Here is a 19,762-nt window from a genome sequence, read left to right on the forward strand (position 1 = left end):
CATAGCATATCTTTTTTTTTTTTTTCTGCGCTAACTGGTGATTGCTCTGTGTGGCTCTGCTGTTGCTTCATATTAGCTTCTCTGAAAGGACACTGAGGGAAGCTGCATTGGGTCATAACCCAAACAACGTCAAAGCCCTGCCCCACGTGATTTGTCTCATCTCTAGGACATGACAACAGCTCTTGATGAGACAGGCTGATATACAGACGGATAGTGGAAGGAAGGACAGGGCTGAGCATTGAGGAGCACAGAGGGAGGGAGAAAAGGCTGAAGAGAGGAGGAAGACAGCAGGAAATAAAAGGACAAGGTGAAGTGAGCTGAGGAGACAGGAGTAGGGTTATTCAAATAGTGAACTTCTAAAAGAGTGAGGGAGGACATCTTTAATGCTCACTTCTAAACCTCTGGTTGTGTTCATGCCAATCAAGTATAGTGCTGGACCTCATTATCGCTCTGCAGCCAGGCAACTCCCCACATGTTTCCCGGCAGAAAGACCAGAGGCCAGCCACCCTCTGAGTCTCTGTGTGAGCTGACTGACAGGGGCTGGTATTTGTGACCGTGCAGTGGAAGGGGCCAGGCCATCTGGCAGCAGCCCTCGCAGCTGGAACACACGGCTGTCGGTTGATTAAAGCCTGACATAACTTTATATATATATATATATATAGAGTAACGAGTTGAAATGGTTTCCATCTTTACTTATTTTTTCTTTTTATTCTTGTTAGCAGAGCTATAACAGAATAGTTTAAATAGTTAAAAAAAAAAAGGTATTGTATATGCCCCAGAGACATATTTTTGTTCTTATGGCATCAAATCAATTTGAGGATGCTATCTATCCATCCATCTGTTATATGGCTTATGCTGTTCAGGGTCGTGGGGGGCGGGAGAGATGAGGGGTACACCCTGGAAAGGTCGTCAATCTGTCCATCCGATCCAGGCTAACAGATAAACTCAAAATGTCCTTCATCTTCACATCCAGACACTTTTAGCTTCCAATTCACCAAACCTACATGTCTTTGGACGGTGGCAATGGAATCACCTGGAGGAAAAATGCCTTCTCTACAGAGAAACAACAGCGTTGTTCATTTCTCTCTGTAAGGGGATTGTTGTGTCAGTGGGAACATTTTCTTATAGCTGGTGTTGCACACAACAAAGTCATTACACCACAAGACACTTTTCTTTGATGCCAACATTTTTCATTTGATTTTAAAGTTAAGCCAAAAGATGAAAGCATCATCTCTTCTCTATTGCAGGGTTTTACTGAATTAATACAGCAACAGGTGGACCACTTGCAATATGTCCTACCAGATAATTCTGTCACACCATTGTTCACGCATAGAATTGATTCTCAAGCACAAACAGCATTTTAATGCCCGCAAACAAAAGGTCACAATGCATGAATGATACTTCTCTGGTCTGCAAAAAAGGTGAAGCAGCTCTTAACCTACTAGCATTTGTCCAACTATATAGGTCAATATAAAATGGAGTCTGAAAGGTGAATAGATACATTGTGTCATATTAAGGGTAAAATGCCAAGAATGCACACCATTGGGACTTACTGTCAACCCCCATCACACTAAGAGAGTAACACAGTATTGGCTTTTTGCCTTGGAAAGCAGGGTGGGTAGTTTGATCTTTTTATAGATTGACAATACCGTAACGAGTAAATATTATTAGCTTCTGATTTGCATAAACAACTATATACTGCTTGACATGTCAGCTACAGGCAGGAGTGCAAATGACAGATGAGTGGAACAAATAATGTCAAAGATGAATCAATCTGACAGGACAGGATGTCTCCAAAACTCTCCATATATAGAAAGACAACACAGTTAAATGCATTCACATGATTATATGCCTGTCCCCCAATTTCCTCAAAATCTTTCTCAACAATGTAACAAAAATATATTTCTGTCTTTTGGCACAAACTGGAATCATATTTATGGTTTATCAAACTCTTACAATAATTAAAATGTCCATATGTGGACAGGATGATGATTGGAAAGACACAGAGACCACTTTTATCTTGAATAAGGCATAATGTATGCTTAGTATAAGGACAGGTGTATTACCCCATTTCATCTAATTGGGTTTTATGACAGCTCAGAGGGATACAACTGCACAGCATGAACAGTGAATCTGGATTTAATAAGCCCATTAGCAGACTGGCCCACTTAAGACAAACTACTTACAACAAAACATAAAATAAGTAGTTTCCCTAGATGATAGTTATTAATATACTGCACAACTAGCTAAGAATACAGAACATGAAATGATCCCCTTGTGCTACAGTTTACGAGCAGACTGGGGCCTGTTAGCACAAATGTGGACAATGTGATGTCTATATGAAAACACAGCACAGACAGATTTTGATGCATACGATGATGTAACCTAATGCCAACCACAATCTATATATTTAAATATTCCCCAAGGCATTAACTGACACCAATTTGACCGACGCACCACAAACTACATGTGATACTGTTAGCTTCATGAACTATTATACTGGATTACATTAGATAGACAAACTGTGACTGTTTTTGTTTCTATTATGGTAAAATGAGAAGCATTGAATTACTGTAAAACAAGGACATATTATAACAGGATTCAACAAAAGAAGTCAGAAATGTTGCTCTCTCTCTTAACAACTCTTCCTCTTTAACTATCTCTTTAAAACTTCTGTCTAAGGCATGCCACAACCTTTATGTGTGAGCATTTCCACGTAGCAGCTGCTGTTTCTAGCACAACCGCTATCGCTAATGTTTAACTACAACAACTACAGTACTATCATACATGAACCAATACAGCTAGATAGATAGTCAGTGTTTAAAGTCATAACGGTCTAACACACACACACACACACACACACACACACACACACACACACACACACACACACACACACACACACACACACACACACACACACACACACACACACACACACACACACACACACACACACACACACACACACACACACACACGTAAACAGGGGTATTGAGACCCACTGCGTGTGAGCATGCAAAATAACTGTGGTGATTCATAAACCCTCTTTCAGATATATTCTGAAGGACTTTTCAACTTTGGTGTGTATAGAGTCTTTCACAGTTTTTTTGAAAGGTTACACTATGTTGCTCAAAGAGGAGCAACAGGTACATACATGTATATATCCAATGCTGTTACTTTAAGTAGTGAGGGAAAGCGCTCAACCAGAGCAAAGTTGGAACACTGAACAGGGTTACAGTGCAGTTGCTGTTCACAGATCTGTGGTGCTGAAACGCTCAGCGGCAGCACTCACTGCTGAACCTTTTAAATCCACACTATATTTACTGTTTGATTAGCAAATGCTGTTTATAACAGTAGTCTTCATTGCAATATCAACTATGTGTGTTTTGAACAAATAAATAACAGTATGTATATTTCAGCTGCGACTCGCTGGCCCCGATAACCTGGGCAGCACTTAGGGATGCGACAGCACTCTAATGCGCTACCACACTTTGAACAACACGTGAAGCAGCACTCGCAGCTGGTAGTTTAAGGACACCAGCCTGAGAGACTGCGGACATATAGTTCAACAGACCCAACAGACTAAAACTGTCTACAAAGAGTCATTCATTCCTAAATGCGGGAGGAGGATTTGTGCCAAAACTAGCAGACTTGGAAAAACAGTCACACGAGGGCTCTAAGTATAACTTATTATGCTAATCAAAATGCAATGAACCATAATCTACGTTTTCTTTGTCTTGAGGAGTGTTTAATAAGGGTTGAGTCGTGAGTCAGGAGTTGGCTACTATCAACGTCAACTATTGCTCTGCAATGAGGCAGACTCACATGAAACACTTAAAGAAAGCATGTGGCTTAAAAATAGTATTTCTGTAAAACTCCGCTACCGTACAGACACATGGAATACATTTACAAACAACTAAGCATGTTCGAAGAAACGTGTAACTTCAACTTCTTCACGAGGAAGGCACAGGCAGCACAACACAAACACAGCACAGCACAGCACTACATCCATAGGTTAAACTTAACACTTCTAACCTTCTATCTTATTTTCCATTTGTAGAGTCCACCTCAAAGCCAAAGAACACTGCCTCTTTTGTCTTTTAGGAAACGCAGGTGTCATTCACAGGCATCCTGACCCAAAGAAGTCCAACCAAAGCTGCATTTCACTCAAACTGCAGTTTTGCCCCCACAGCCTGACGGTCAGGCTACTGCATGCTGTTACACGGAGGAAACAGTAAAAATATAATCCTTGGTGTAGACTGAATATCAATCTCTAGAGTACTCGTCAACAATAGAACAAAGTGAGGGAAGAGAGCGACGTGAGGAGAGAGAGAGGAAGACCACTCACTACTCTTCTTCCTCTAATAGCCCCCTCCTTCTCTTCACTTCTTTCCTCTCACACACACTTTCCTTGTGTTTCTAGTAGTCGCTGCTATCCCAGCCTGCGGTAAAATGACAAATACCGCTGCTAGGAAACGTTGTGTGCACGTGCCGCTGGTAAACAGACGCCCTAATTCCCGTTTGCCTCCTTGAGCCCTGCTCCTTCTCCTAAAAGCTTGCCATTATCGTATTAATATTGCTTATTTACCCAGTTTTGATAATATAAACAAGCATTGACTGTCAAATAGATCTACTCTCGACGCGTGTTGCTCTTATTTCGGTGCGTCTGCGCGGAGTGTCTCCCAGACCGCGGAAAAGTCGGTCCAATCTTTCAAAACACGAGTGGATTCGCTTTCTCCCAGCCTAGCTGCCGTCTGACAGTAAATCGTGTTGTGTTTGCGGTAGTTTACCATGTTTACCCAAACACGCCCACTCCTCCGCTCCTGCATTGTGTGTAAACGGTCTGCTGTTTGTCACGCCGGTGTACTTAGACTCGGAGTCAGAGCTGTATACGCTCCCTTTAACACTAACAGTCGGTATGCCGCTATGCGGGGCTCTTTTTTGGCAGTTCGCAGCGAACCCCTCCAGGATCGGGTGCTGGGATCAGAGCTCAGGGACTTATTGGGGCGCACGATGAGTGCTCTGCAGCTCCGACAGCTTATTTCTGTCTTGCCCATGGCTCCGTACCTGCAGTGCTGCAGAGAAAAGCGCCCCTTCCCCCACTCTGCATTATGACAAATCAAGGCAGGCAGGCAGCTGTGCCATTAGCACATCATAGCACAGTGAGTCTTCCATGGGAGAAAAAACTCTCAAAGCACACCGCAGACTAAACATTGCACGTATGGCGCGTAATGTAAACAGCCTATAGTTAATCAGGTGACTGACTGAGAGGGTTTAAGAGCAAGAGACTGTACAATCACGTTAGGGAACAGGAATAGTGTTTTTAAAAGAGGGAAACTACATGAATTGCTTTCATTATTCCGTTCGATGTGGAGCACTTCATTCTTCTCCTGCTGTGCTTCCAGACTGTGGACATTATCGATGTGATCCACTGTGTCCAAGTGATTACATCCTGCCCTACTTCTGAAATGAGTTATGGTCTAGATATCACCGAGGGTAAATGCATTTATCTGCGATTGCAAGGGGTAAACAATGACCAACAGATCGCATCATATACTTTTCAGAGAAAAATAATCTGTTATTTAACCAAAAAGAGCGCTCTGCACCAGAGTCACTGATCACAGTGCGGTTGTCCTGAAGCTGCTGGTCACACATGCTTCTACCCTGAGCTCTGAAGGACCCTAGAGGAGCACTCATTTATTGTAGTAACAATCCATCATATGTGTGATTGGCACACAGGAACAGAGCACTAACACAAAAAGCAACAATAATTCCGATTTACAATGGCTAATCTTTCTGTCACACACATACACTCACATGGTGCCATATCATATTCATTTTGAACGGAGTTATATATTTGTACACAAATGTATGAAACAAAGCAAACATATTTTATGTATACATATTCTATTAAAGAAGCATACAATCTCAGTGTTATGTATGTATTTTCATATTCTTTTTTGCTGTTTTGAACAATCTGCAAATGCTGTTTTTCTCCATAAACGGTCTTTCTTTATAAATGAATCAGTGGCGAGATAGCCGGGTGCAACAGAGAAACAATAAGCTAAAATCCCGCCAAAATCTTGGATGTAAAGACATCCAATACAGTCAATGATATTTGTGGATTTCCAAATGTCACGGTCATCCTCAAATAAGAGACCACAGATTGCCATGAAACAAAATAGCAGTGGTGGCAGGCAAGAGGTTAATATAAGTAACCCTATTGGGTGGGCTGTGTTTTCCCTGAGACAGTCAGCTCCTCCTTAACTGGTTCTGTGAATGAGCCAGTGAGGCAGTAGGGTATGAATGGCGGAGGGATCCACTGGTGCTGCCGTGTATGGGAGCCGCCAGCTCTCCATTACTCACTCCCACTCCCTCAAGGGCCGTCTGCAATGCAGCTGTCCTGTGAGCCTGTGCTTCGCCGTGCCCTACTTTATCCTGTCAATGCTCAAGCACTGCAGCAATGCTTCTCCGGCACCACACACACACACACACACACACACACACACACACACACACACACACACACACACACACACACACACACACACACACACACACACACACACACACACACACACACACACACACACACACACACACACACACACACACACACACACACACACACACACACACACACACACACACACACACACACACACACACACACACACACACACACACACACACACACACACACACACACACACACACACACACACACACACACACACACACACACACACACACACACACACACACAGACTTACATACTCATTACATTCTGGTGAACATGCCCAGAGTAGGTCTTCTGACTCACATACTCAATTTGAATTCAAACAGAATGGAAACTTGCCAACCCTGCAGCATATGTTATTACATCTAGAAGACCTCTACAATGCTGATCTCTAAAGCTCTGTTACTATAAGAAAACACGTTTATTATTTTTAAAACATTTGCAAATACTCATAGAAACCAATGCCCACATTTTTACTTTTCCTTTGCACTGTTGTAAACACATCAGCATTCCTATTGGCTGGTTATACCAAAAGCAAGAGGAAACAATAACAGTTTATTTCACAAAAATACGACCAAAAAATGACGCTTAAAATGTTGCGCATCTCGACAACAGACTGCAAATTCAAAGCGAAACATTTTCAACACAACATCTAACAAAGCAAAGGTTACTCTCAAATCAGTTTCTCTTGGGTTATACCAAGTTGGGCTAGGCACACAATAACACAATATTAATACAACTATTATTCAGATACTAATACACCTAAAAATATAGCAATGCCATGCAAAGCCCCATGTGTGATACTACTACTATTACCAATCAACCTTTCCACTGCATTACATCAAGCTTTCACATGTGTGTAACGTATACAATTAAATGATTAGTTAGTCTTTAATTGCATTTTTATTCAGCATTTTCAAAACAATAATTTGGTTTGATCATATCTTAACACCACCGTTTTCAATATTCATATGTAAAATACTTGACTATTTTCCAGCCCTACAAACAAAAGTGCTTTCCAACAACTCTGATAACAGGTTCTTACTTAACCTCACAAACACAACCTCCACACATGCTGCGTAGAAGCAGCCAAAGCAGCCAAAGCCAAGGATTTATCCATGACCTTTATCCTGCTTGGCTGAGGACCAAAGAATCAGCATGTTTTATGGCAGGACACAATATTTTACATTCAACTCATTATCTGCTTGTTACTGTTCTAGCTATGTACTCCTGTCTTTCTGAAATATGAGATGTTACAACACTAATCCCAACCATAATTCATCCCAAGCAGAATATCTGTGCAGCAGAGACATTTAACAAAGACAAGGAACATGCAATGTGTCAGTTCAACTACATGTTATATGGGATGAAATAAATTGGTTGCATTTACTATGTACATGGATAAAGGTGTAATGACACTTCTTTCAGTATACTAAGTATTCACCATTATCCTGCAGTCGTGTTTGTCTCCAGGGAGAGCTAATGCATGTGACTGCTTAGGCTGTGACAAAATGGATTTAGGCAAAGCCAGAGAGAGGGTTTGTAAAGCATGATGGTCCAGCTGATCATTAATCATAATTAACAAAATCAATGAGGCTACAGGAGATTTGGAGAGCCAGATAGAAGAATCAGGAGTTACATAAAGAAGTAACGATTAGAGAAAACACCAAAGTAAACTAGACCAAGAGAAAGAGTCAGGGGAAGGAATCAAAGCGGAGGTAAAACTGAGCAGAGACCTACCATCCAGCGAGAGCCAGTCGTGCTGAGATGAAGGCAGTGAAGGAAGAGCGCGGGCCTTGTACTCAAACACCACCGAGTTGGAGATGATCTGGTTACTGGCGGACACCTGTAGCGTCACCAGACCCGTGTCGTGAGCTGGAGAGGGAGAAGATAATGAACATTTAGTACATTCAACATTTACAGAATATCAATATCATATGGTCATATTTGACAGGGTCACATTTCGTAATTGGGGGGTTGATTCCCATTCGTTAGACTACATTAGAATGACAGTAACATTATAGTATCATCTCACATAATGCCACATCAAGCTTAACCTGCGACATCTTTTATATATTTAAGTAAAACATATTTGTATCTGTACAACCAGCACAGCCCCTAGTAGACCCCCCCTCCCCTACACACACCACAACAAAGACTATATCACCCCTTGCTGCTAAATAGCAATCAACTATGTGCAATATGTGCTATATGTGCAATATATATATGCCGTTAATAACTGTGTAATATATACCTGGCTGCTAAATCCTTAGAATCGTTACAAGGTGTGTTTTTTGCATTTTGTATTTTGTAAATTGTGTAACTTGCTGCTGTTAAATACCATCAAACTATGTGCAATATGTGCTATATAAACATTATTATATGCCATTAATAACTGTGTAATATATACCTGGCTGCTAAATCCTAAGAACTGTTACAGGATTTGTATTTTGAAAAGTTTTTTTTTTAACTTTTATTATATTTTTTATTATATGATAACTTAGTACTTTTTTTTAACATATGTAACATTAAGCTGTCTGTGGCTCTTTCCTTCTGTAACGATGCAAATGTCCCCTCTGTGGGACTAATAAAGGTATTCTGATTCTGATTCTGATTTGACTGTTTCAAAGACATTCAGTAACTTTCCGAATAGTACGCAACAACTTAACATTGTGCTAAACTTGCATTGTTTTTGTTGATTGACTTGGATGTTCAGTTTAATATCACAATATTGACATCAATTTGAAAAAAGCAATTGCTTCCTTTGGAAATATATGTGTTAAAAAACATAATGAAAATAAAATAATATTGCTGACCAGATAATACATATGTTCAACCTACAGATTATTACTTCAAAGTAAAGGAAAGTTAATAATATACATGATAGATAAATACACAAATATTGATTGGAGCGGAGAAATAAACACCATAACTCTGCAAACCCTACCCTAAAAAACCACAACATAAACTAAACCATAATGTATTTTAGAAGAGTACAATTGGCCTATTGCAGAAAAGTAAAAAATGTGAAATGGCACAAGTTAAGTCAACTCATCAATACATGAATAATGTGATGGATAAATGTCCTCATAAACGTCCCTTTTCTTCTCGGATGTTTCTTACCTGGGCAGTAGCAGCGCAGAACTCCTGGTTGGATGAGAGAAGCGGGGACTGAGATCTGGTCAAACAAGCAGGTGTAGTTGGAGCTGGCCTCCTGCCAAGGCCCAGTGATCAGCACCTTAACTCCACCCTGAAAAACAGGAAAAATGCTTTAAACAAACTCTTAACACAACTGCCAAGTCAGCTTCAAGTGCATTACATTACATTACATTGCATTTAGCTGACGCTTTTGTCCAAAGCGACTTACAATAAGTGCATTCGACCAAGAAGATACAAACTTGAAGAAAACAGAATCATATAAGTACATCAGGTTTCATAGAGCCAAAACATTTCAAGTGCTACTCCACTGGCTTTAGATAATTTATTAGTATATAAGTGCTTTGTCAGTCAGTCTTTGTTAGTAATTCTATCGCTCGAAGTGGAGTTGAAAGAGATGAGTTTTTAGTCAGCGCCGGAAGATGTGTAAGCTTTCTGCTGTCCTGATTTCAATGGGGAGCTCATTCCAAGTACCCCTGCTTACAGTATGTGTTGTTACACTGCCATCTGGTGTGCAAAGTAAAGAATTACATCAGGATAAAGAAAACGATTCTGAAACTGATCTCTGCTGCCATCATGTGGACAACCAACGTCATTTCACTAAACACATTTTCTAAAACACATAGAAGAATTCTGCTGCCCTCCAGAGGTTGGAAGAGGGTATTACTATTGACCACAGAATTGTAATACTGACAAGTCTTTCCATTACTTATAATAATGAAAGAAGGGAGTTTTTTTAGCACAAGTTATCATATTGGGATTTATTATAGAATCTATAACATAGTTATAATACATACTTTTTTTGTATAAATATTTCAGTACAATTCTACCAACTTCAAAGGCCAGCAAAGATTTCCTCCTAAATTAGAGAAGTTTAATCAGTGTACAGATGAACTCTTAAATCCAGATTCCATATATGGAGTCTACAGAATAGCCGCAGACTGAGAGGCACCAAAATCAACCAGCTTTATTACTTAAAATATATGAGAGAAAACATATTTTCATGTCCATGACAGGTTTATGTTTATGTCTGAGCAGATAAGGATGTATGCGTCATTTTGTGTCCAGCTTAGAGAAAAAAGAAAAAGGAGAATAACTTCTAGTCTGATTGTCGGTTTTTATCATCATGTAAAATAATATCAAGGATTTCCCCTTTGGAGCGCCTTGTTAGTGTTTCAACAGTGCATGCCATATAACTGACATTTCCTGGGTTAAATTCTAGTCTTAGGACCATGGAGTAGCCTCTGGGTCTAAAGAGTGAAGTCAATGTGAAACTCACTTTATCTGTAATAGCCAGCAAGGCGTGACTTCAATGGTTGCAGAAAGACGGAGAAAATGACCCTATTTCTCACTTAATTTATTACCGTAGTCAACTTTTTACTCCTGAGTTTATGTTCTCAATCGATGGTTTCAAGTCTTCTTCAATATAACATAAGGTTCCGTAAATTGTCGTCCTATTTACAGTCAATAAATAAATAGCAATGTATTCTTTCGGGCGATTCAACGGAAAAACTCTTTTACAGTAGATGTCTTTTTTTTAGAGTTTGGTTATACTTTGCTCCAAATTCTCGGGTAATTTCTAGTTAAAAAAACAAGATGGTGGTGGCCAAAGTAAAAAAAAATGAAAGCTTCAAAACCGTATTCCACAAACCAATGGGTGATGACGCGGTTCCTATATGCAGTCTATGGTTGCATTTCACATCTCAAAAATAATTTCAACAAATAAAACTGGAAATGCAACTAGAATACATTTTATAGCATAGCTTTGATTTTAGTTAAAGTAAAGTTATTGTGACCTAACATCACAGCAATAAATGTCATAACCAAAAAAAAAAAAATAGACAAATGTTTTTAAAATAATAAAGTGCCCTGTCCCTCACCTCAGGGTAGGACCACTCCGGGGAGTAGTCAGTGACCAGGAAGAGCCGGCCTGTGGCCTGAAGCATCCCCAGAGCCCCCTGGGCTACAGCTGCAGAGACCACCTCTGCTACATTCATGTAGGACAATGAGCCCGGCTCTCCGGTGTTTCCCCCTCCTCCAGCCCCAGCACTCAGAGACTGGGGGCTGCAGCAGGGCTGAAGGCAGAGCTCCGAGGGGCTGTAGCCGGAGCTCCTGGCCCCTCCATCTTCCTGGCCTTGCTGAGGGGGCCCACCGGCGGTGTTTTGACTATCTGAACTGTGGGATTGGACCAGCTGGTGAGCATATAGGGCCCCACCAGCTGACATGGTGGTTCCACTTCCATCCACTGAGATGAAGTCATTGATGAGGTCAGAGAACTGGTTACCAAAAGAGATGTCAAAGTGATCCAGGCTGATCTCCATGCCTGTCCCTCCTGCTCCGCCATTACTGGCCGCTCCAACGAGGCCCTGGTGGGCTCCGACAGCGTTGTAGAGTCCCTGGACCATACTGGTGCCCTGTAGGAGGGGCTGCAGCTGCTGTTGCTGCTGGGAGCGGTTGCTGCCATCACTATTGTTGTTACCATTATGCATTACTACTCCTTCTCCAGCACCTCCATTCCCTCCTCCACCTCCATCGGAGGCCTGTTGCAGGTAGTGTTCTGCTCCCTCTCCGTTTCCTGTCCCGCAGGCCTGGATGTGGTCTCCTGGCTTGAGTAGATTCTCAGCTCCATTCTCAGTGGCTCCAGCCTGAGCTGAATTCACATTGCCTTGTTGCTCTAGACCCACCACCTCCTCATGCTCAGCACCCAGCCCAGGATAGCCCCCCTGGTACTGTAGCAGCTGGAGAGAGCCAGCCTGACCGCCCCCCTCTGCGGGGGAGCCTCCATTACAGTTGGGCCTGTGCTGGTGGGCCTGATGGTGGTGGTGGATGTGGCCGTTACTGCCAGGGGAGTCCGTCTTCACCACTTGCAGCCCCATATACGCTCCAGAGTCATGGGAATTGTGCTCCATCAAATGTGTTTTCTGACCCATGCTGGGCCTTCCCTGCTGGCCCTGTCCGGTCTGGGAAGAATCTTGCAGGAAGAAGCTGGGTGAACGACTCTGGTGTTGCATGTGAGGACTGGACATGGCCTGACCATAGTTTACGGTGGCAGCGTTGGAAGAATAGTCTTGCTTGGCATCAATAGCACTGAAATCCATCTGCTCAAGGGTGGTGCTGGGACTCAGACCCCCACCAGAAGGAAGCATGGAGCCCGCCGTATTTAGAGTAAGGTTACCCTGGCCCGAACCAGCACCAGATGACACAGAGACCCCGCCCCCGCAGCTCACTACCGGACCCACCTGGTAGCCACTCTCCTTGGCCAGCTGCTGCTCAAACGATGTGTCTTCTATCTTGATATTCTTTACCATAGCTGAGCTGAAGGTGTAGCCATTGTCCGACATGGCGGGGGAGCGCTGCATGCTGCCGTTGCAACTGCTGCCACCGGAGGAAGATGAGGTTGAGGAAGAGTTGCCCTCTATCTTCATTGCACTGCCTCCATAGGTCTGGCCCTGTTTGGGGTTGTTCAGGAAGCAGTCAGGGTCAAAGTTCATATTGGTCTCTGGGATCTTAATGCTTCCAGCATCCAGACTGCTGGAGAGCACCAGCTCCTCAGAGACCCCCGCTGAAGACATCATGGACAGACTGTCTCCCGCCGCGTTAGTCCCAGGCTCTCCCACTCCTCCACCGGGGAAGGCAAATTTGTGACGATCAGAGCCCACAGAAAGCACCATGCCCTGTGAGGTGGCATCTGCACCCATCAGGTGAGTGTTGGGACCCCCAGTAGGAGACATGCTGTAAACAGGGTCTCCAGTGACCTCAGACATGAAGACGCTCTGAGACAAGCCAGACATGACGGAGGCCACGTGGCTCATCCCTGTCACCACGGGGCTGTCGGCCATGTCCGGATCGCTGTTGAGGCCGCTGCTGATGGACACGGGGGAGTTCTGCGTGGTGTCAGGGACCTCCACCTGGTTGGTGGACGACACCTCGGTGCTGTTCTGGTGCAGCAGGATGGGCTTGTGGACTTTGCCGTTGCGTTTCTCCCTGGCACTGCCCCCTCCGCCTCCACCGGAGCTTTTGCCTCCGCCGTGGGCGCTGTGCTCCGTCTTCCCCTCGGACACATCGTTGTTCTGGACTTCAGAGTGAGCACTGCTGTAGCCTCCTGAGCGAGGGTCCACCTTCGGGGAGATGATGCGATGTTTGGCGCTGTTGCATTTGTGGTGCACACTGCTCCCTGCACCTAGACGAGGACAAACAGAGAAAAAGAGGTTGGCTATTTGGATGAGGTGGGCACGAAATACATCCACTGAACTATTGCTATTCAAATAACTAAAAAAAGGACTACTGTGCAAGGAGGACACAAGTATGGATGATATATTTCATTTTGTCAGAAAAGTTTTCTTTGAATGATTAAAATAGCCTTTCTTTTAGGTAAACAGTGAGTAAAATGTAAGGGGGGTTTGGCTGCAGCTAGGGGCATACAACATGATTGGTTCTTAGTAATTAATAAACTGCTGATCTACATTATGTTCCTGAATGACAGTCCAAAATCAAATTAGACAGCTGAAAATATTTGAATGATTAGCAGAAACATCCGGGAACAGCTGGGCTCTTTCTTTCAGATATGGTCCGGATACGGTTATTAATAAAAAAGAAAAAAAAAGAAACTAATAATTCACTATAAACCGCCTACCATTAAAATAACTAAACCACCTCCTCTGATCTACAATAAAACAAACTGCATCTCTAATGGCCTTTTTGTTTTTGTTTTAAGCTCTCTCATGAGAACAAACCCCCTCCCACCCACGCGCCCTTACCCAGGGTGCCCGTGCAGAGGCAGTTGTGAGTCCGGGGAGGTGGCTTAGTTTGGTGGCTGTCCAGAATCTGTTGCACTAGCTGCTCCACTGAGAAGCCAGAGCTGCTGTTCCCATTGCTGCAAGTCCACTTGATGCCATGAACTGCCGGGAGAGAGGAGGAGACAGAGACGTCAGCCAGCCCAACAGACCACCAGCCAATCCAAACCCCCGCCCCACCCACTGCCCCCCCTGTCTATCGGCCAGTAGACCAGTAGCATCATGCTGCTCACTGGTCCCCTCACAAAATCGTCAAAGTTACCTTGATAGAGAGGAACTAATACCTCCGCTCCCTCATGAAGAGAAACAAACCACCGAATGGCTTTGGTGTGTTCACTCGGTCACGTCAGTTTTAATATAGTAGTTTCAAAAATGTGAGAGGCACTACCTTTGGTTCTGATTGTACTACATACCACTCCATCCTTTTCATTAATATTGCAATATACCTACCTACATTAACTGTTACATATTTTTTCTGTTGCATTGGGCCAGTTGCTTTTCTCGTCTTTCTCCTCGCTGTAATCCCTGTGCACTTTCTGTACTGCACTGCCCCCTCTCGTGTTGTCATGTCTCCCGCTCCCCTCTGTGAGTGCTCATGAAGGTGACAGCAGCCACAATCTTTCCTCTCTCACACCGACCTATGACTCTGTCCTGGCAGGGAAAGCCTCTGGGGAGTAATGTCATCTAGCCTCTGCTAATGCTGCTGCACCAAGCAAAGAAAGAGAGCTGTTCTCATGTAAAGCTCCACTCCCTGCCTCAGTCACACGTCCTTAGCAACTTCTACTTGCTTTTCACCGCTCTGTTTGCCAAGCAGCCACACCTTTTGATGAGACAGATCGTGGTTTCAGTGGTTGAAAGGGTGTAGGAGACACCAATGAGAGCTGCAACGCTCAGGCTCTCAGCCAGGGAACAAAAGGTAATATTTGAGAAGCAAAGCATATTTAGATTGTCAAACAAAATCAAGCTAGTTTTAATTCAAGGTCTCTTCACTTCAGAAGCTGCTGTGGCTAAATATGCAAGAGAGAGATGTATAAGGAGAGTCAGGTTTGCGTGCCTGTCTGTTTTCTTATGCGATAAAAGCAGTGGGAAACATTGTAAGAGGGTGAGCATAATGCGGATTAAAGACCAAGCTAGTCAAGGCGAGTGAAAAAAAGAGACAGGGAAACTTGATTGGACGACTGTGATAGGGATCTAAGCTTTGAGATCCTTTGGCAGATTACAGGCTGGCCACCAGCAGATGTCAGCAAAACGTCTGTGATCAAGCTGAGATCAAACACTCCTCAGACGACTCTCTGTGGCAGGTTACAGGAACATTAACAGGATTCATTTTTGATCTTTTCTACAGTCAGATTTGTGCAGACATTATCTAGAGTGGGTGAGCTGAAAAAAAGACGGGACACCAAAAGTGACAGGAGAGTTTCATCTGATGTCACTGCAATTACTGCACAAATAGTTGTGTTTGTCTGGAGCTCCCATTAGACAGTGTGGCTTGACACACTCTTTAACTTGTGACAGTGCTTATGCAAACAGTACAATTAGATGCTGCTAGTAATACTGACAAAGAGATGAAAGGGACACAGGGAAACTCAAAATGCTGTCATGAATCTCCCTCTGTGACAAAGCCAGTAGGGAGGCTGCAGGACAGAGGAGCATCCGTTCGGCTGATGTGACGCACAGAGGGTGACAGAGCAAGAGTGAGAGCCTAATACAACAGCTTACATCCACCATGTACTGCCATCCCTATTTGTCCAAACAATCTCCCCTCCACCCTGATCCCTCATGCCAGAATCGCCTCAGCCCTCGAGACGAGCGTCACCCCGGTGGCTGTGGGTTGTTGACGTACAGTTACCACCGTGTCTGCCTGTCTGCTCTTCTCACTGAGGGTTGTGTTCCAAAGCAGACATGACAGGAGCAGTGCCACAAGGTTTAATCCCAGTGGCAGCGGCAGCAGAGGTACCAAACATCAACCGAGTCACATCATCATCTTGATAACTGCATCCTGTCGCGAGCAGTATCACACAGCCCTAATGATACAACACAGTTGATCTGTACGACATGTACATATCCCATCTGATTGTATCTGCACCATTGGGCACTATATGGGACAGGGGAGTACAATAGTTTACATGATGGCTAGCCCTGTCTGTCTGGCCTTGGTCTGTTCCTCTCTGGCCCTGTGTGTGTCTTGCCTGGAGACAGGCCCTCTGTCTGTCTGAGTGTTTGTTAAAGCCGCTCAAGCGCTATCTGTCAGCAGGCTAGGGGCATAGCTGCGGAGAGTGCTGCGTGTTTATAGCATTAGACCAAAAGAGTGAATCAAGCTGGCTGCCTTGTCTATGGTGTTGTAGCGTGACTGAGTAGTGATGCCACTCTCTCAACCCCCCTCTTCACTCCCTGACTCCTTCCTTTTCTCATCAAACGCCACAGGGAGTTAAGGAGCCAGAGGTCAGACAAGGCCATGTTCCACAGGGCTTATATTTGCACTTCCGCATGCGAGCATCCGTGCATGTGAAAGTTTTTGCGACTGAGAGCACGTGTGTGAGTTTTTTGAGACAGAATAAGCTCAACTGATCCATGAAATCCACATTTTTCCTTTGGTGTCTTTGTGTATCATTAGAGGTGTCAAATGATTGGTGCACTAGAGTATGGTGCAGAGAATATCAAAAGAAAAGAGCAAGACGGAATAGGGCAATTATATCGCAAAAGTTGACAATGCTCTAGAAAAATAACTATTTGACATTAAATGAAGGGTCCCTGTGCTGACAAAAACCTTTTTGAAATACAAAATACTCAATATTATATTAGAAGAAATGCCTTCCATACAGCCACACATACTGTGGCAAACATACTGTACTGTACACTCCTACAATCTTGCGTTGTGTACTAAATATTCAAACTACAGAGTTTGATGGATTTGCACATTCCTGATTAAGGGAACATGGAAATAAGTCTTGCTAGTTCATATATACATCTTCTGAGTCATTAAGGACATTCTGCTGTGGACAAAAAGAATATTCCCAGCAGTGCATACTTATTATAAAATTCCTGTGCAATAGAAAAAACCCTATCTACTAATACATGCAAATGCGTTTTCAAGATATAGGTCAGTCTGGGAAAAAAATGCACTGTATGTTAAGAGCTAATGTATTATTTAAGATGAAATAATGCATGGATAATACAGCATGACCTCATCACAAGTTTTTGCTGGGGTTGCTATGATACAGGACCACTAGATGGCAATGTTGCTCCATCCCTGAGCTAGTGTTGACATGCTGGCTGTTGCAGGAGAAAGCGAAGGGGATAGAGGGGAGAAGGAAGACAGAAAGCAAAGACAGAAAGCAGAAGAAGGTTTTTTGCTCTTTATGTAGCCCCCTCATGTAGCCTAGCTAGAAGGCATCTCACACTCCCCCTCTTTGTCCCAACAACTCCCAAAGTTAATGACTTTACGCATTACCGCAAATGGTGCTTGGTTTTTACATTAAGCCACAGATCTAATGAATACAGTAAGCCGTTGTTGTTCAGTGGCTGTCCTGAGGTAAGGCTTTATGTTAAAATATGTCCTAAAACTGATAGCAAGCAGAGCAGTGAGGGGGATGACAATATAGCCAAGACATCAATGATGACTGACTCGTCTGTATTCTGCCAGCATGTGTGTGCTTCTAAAGCTGCTGACACGTTCCTCTTTACCTGGCCACATTTCCAATAATTGGCCATCGGAATATCAGTCACAGCCCTGCTGGCCCCTGCCAGACACGCCCGGATCACACCGTGGTTGTTAAAGGCATCTTAACGGCTGTCTGAAAGATTTCCAATACCTCACAAGGTCCCCATTTGGCTATTATCATCATCAGACAAACCCTGATTTTTTCCAAAACATTGCCTCAATCTTTGGGCAGATCTAGAGACTCATAAAAACACAAAGTGCGCCTCACAGAGCATTAGTAAAGCTGATAACAAGTCAATGTAGGGGGGGAGACGAAGGGGGGAATTTCTGGTGAGTCAGACATTCTTGCTCCCACGCACTAGCATGAATCAATAACCAGCTTGCTGCCCTCCTCTGCCTCGACTTCCTTCCTGGGCAAGAGAGGAAGCACACTCTCAGCTCGGTCAGAGTGGTGCCAGAGGTTTAAGGCAAGAGCTGAACTCTGACCCGTTACTAGCAGACGGGAAGAGCACACACTCATATTACATTGCAGGAACACTGGCATAAGATGTGCTCTGACTGAGGTGCTGAGGGCACTTAGTGTACCAGCCTTCAGCAAATTGGACTTGATATAACATACTCAGACAGACAACAGCCACTATGTATACTCTTCCCATGCATGTAGACATATAAATACAATTAAGGCCTTTTTAGAGGAGACAGCAACTGTTTATATTATAGGATATGAATAAAAGTTTAGACTGGGGCGACCATAATTGATTAATGGGATTTTTCAAATACTCACACATAGGCTTTAGCTGGCCGATCAGCTCCTCCTTCGTCCATTTGGCCCACTCCTTCTTGTCTGTATTGATGGAGCACAGGATCGGACCACATGGTTTCCCACAATCCTCAATGGCTGGAACATTCAAATAGTGGACGAGCACGATATCAGGGTTCTGTCGGGATCACACAGAGAGGGAGGATGGTTAGATGAGATTACTTTATGGACAGTCTGTATAAGAGGATGGTTTCTTGAAGATATAAATGGAGTTTTAGTGACACATTGATACTGTGGATCAGCTGTGAGGGCTTTTATTTGGAACAAGCCAGCTGGTTGATGAGAAATTAAATGTTGCTGAACTATGAGCACTGGATAGTAAGACTCAGGCCCAAGAACGGAGGAGTAAACGCACAACACGAACCACAAGCAGGGACCAGAACAAATCTGGGATCAGAAATCAGCAATAATCTCCCTCATTATGTCACTATTTGTATCGCCAAATGTGTGTGCCCTTGGACGTGTACAATAGTGTGTGTCAGCTTGTGTGTACGTGCGTGTGTGTGATAATTACAACGTGTGCTTGTGTAACACACTTGTGGCATTTTGTCAAGTCCTCCCACATGGTGAGTTGATGCCCTCAATTAACTCTGCCTGTATTTACCAAGTCAGAACTCAACCATTTGCAGGCTGCAAATTGTTACTGGGTTACCTCGGCAAATTCCCTAAATTGACAGCTTATGAATAATAGGTAGCGTTTAAAGGAATGTTGTGCCCGTGTGAATAACATCAATTCGCTGGTTTTATCCTGAAAAGCTTTGATTACAGAGCATGGCAAAGACTCACACAGAGAATGTTCCCATTCCAGT

The 19,762-nt window shown here is 43.5% G+C and overlaps 1 protein-coding gene across 8 annotated transcripts in view; it reads right to left on the minus strand.

The window, feature by feature from the left end:
• Window positions 1–19,762, minus strand: part of camta1a (calmodulin binding transcription activator 1a) — a gene marked incomplete at its 3' end in the record, with an annotated part of 284,358 nt that overhangs the window by 16,805 nt on the left and 247,791 nt on the right. For 7 of the 8 annotated variants that reach the window (XM_079679024.1, XM_079679023.1, XM_079679018.1 and 4 more), the window contains 5 exons: window positions 18,918–19,071; window positions 14,437–14,577; window positions 11,560–13,859; window positions 9,647–9,773; window positions 8,264–8,398 (listed from right to left, as the gene is read on the minus strand). In XM_079679024.1, the coding sequence (XP_079535150.1) occupies window positions 8,264–8,398; window positions 9,647–9,773; window positions 11,560–13,859; window positions 14,437–14,577; window positions 18,918–19,071 (2,857 nt within the window). The remainder of the gene's footprint in view (window positions 1–8,263; window positions 8,399–9,646; window positions 9,774–11,559; window positions 13,860–14,436; window positions 14,578–18,917; window positions 19,072–19,762) is intronic. The other variant, XM_079679020.1, reaches the window with a different exon arrangement.

This window comes from Notothenia rossii (assembly GCF_949606895.1).
Source record: "Notothenia rossii genome assembly, chromosome: 4".
Lineage (NCBI taxonomy): Eukaryota > Metazoa > Chordata > Actinopteri > Perciformes > Nototheniidae > Notothenia > Notothenia rossii.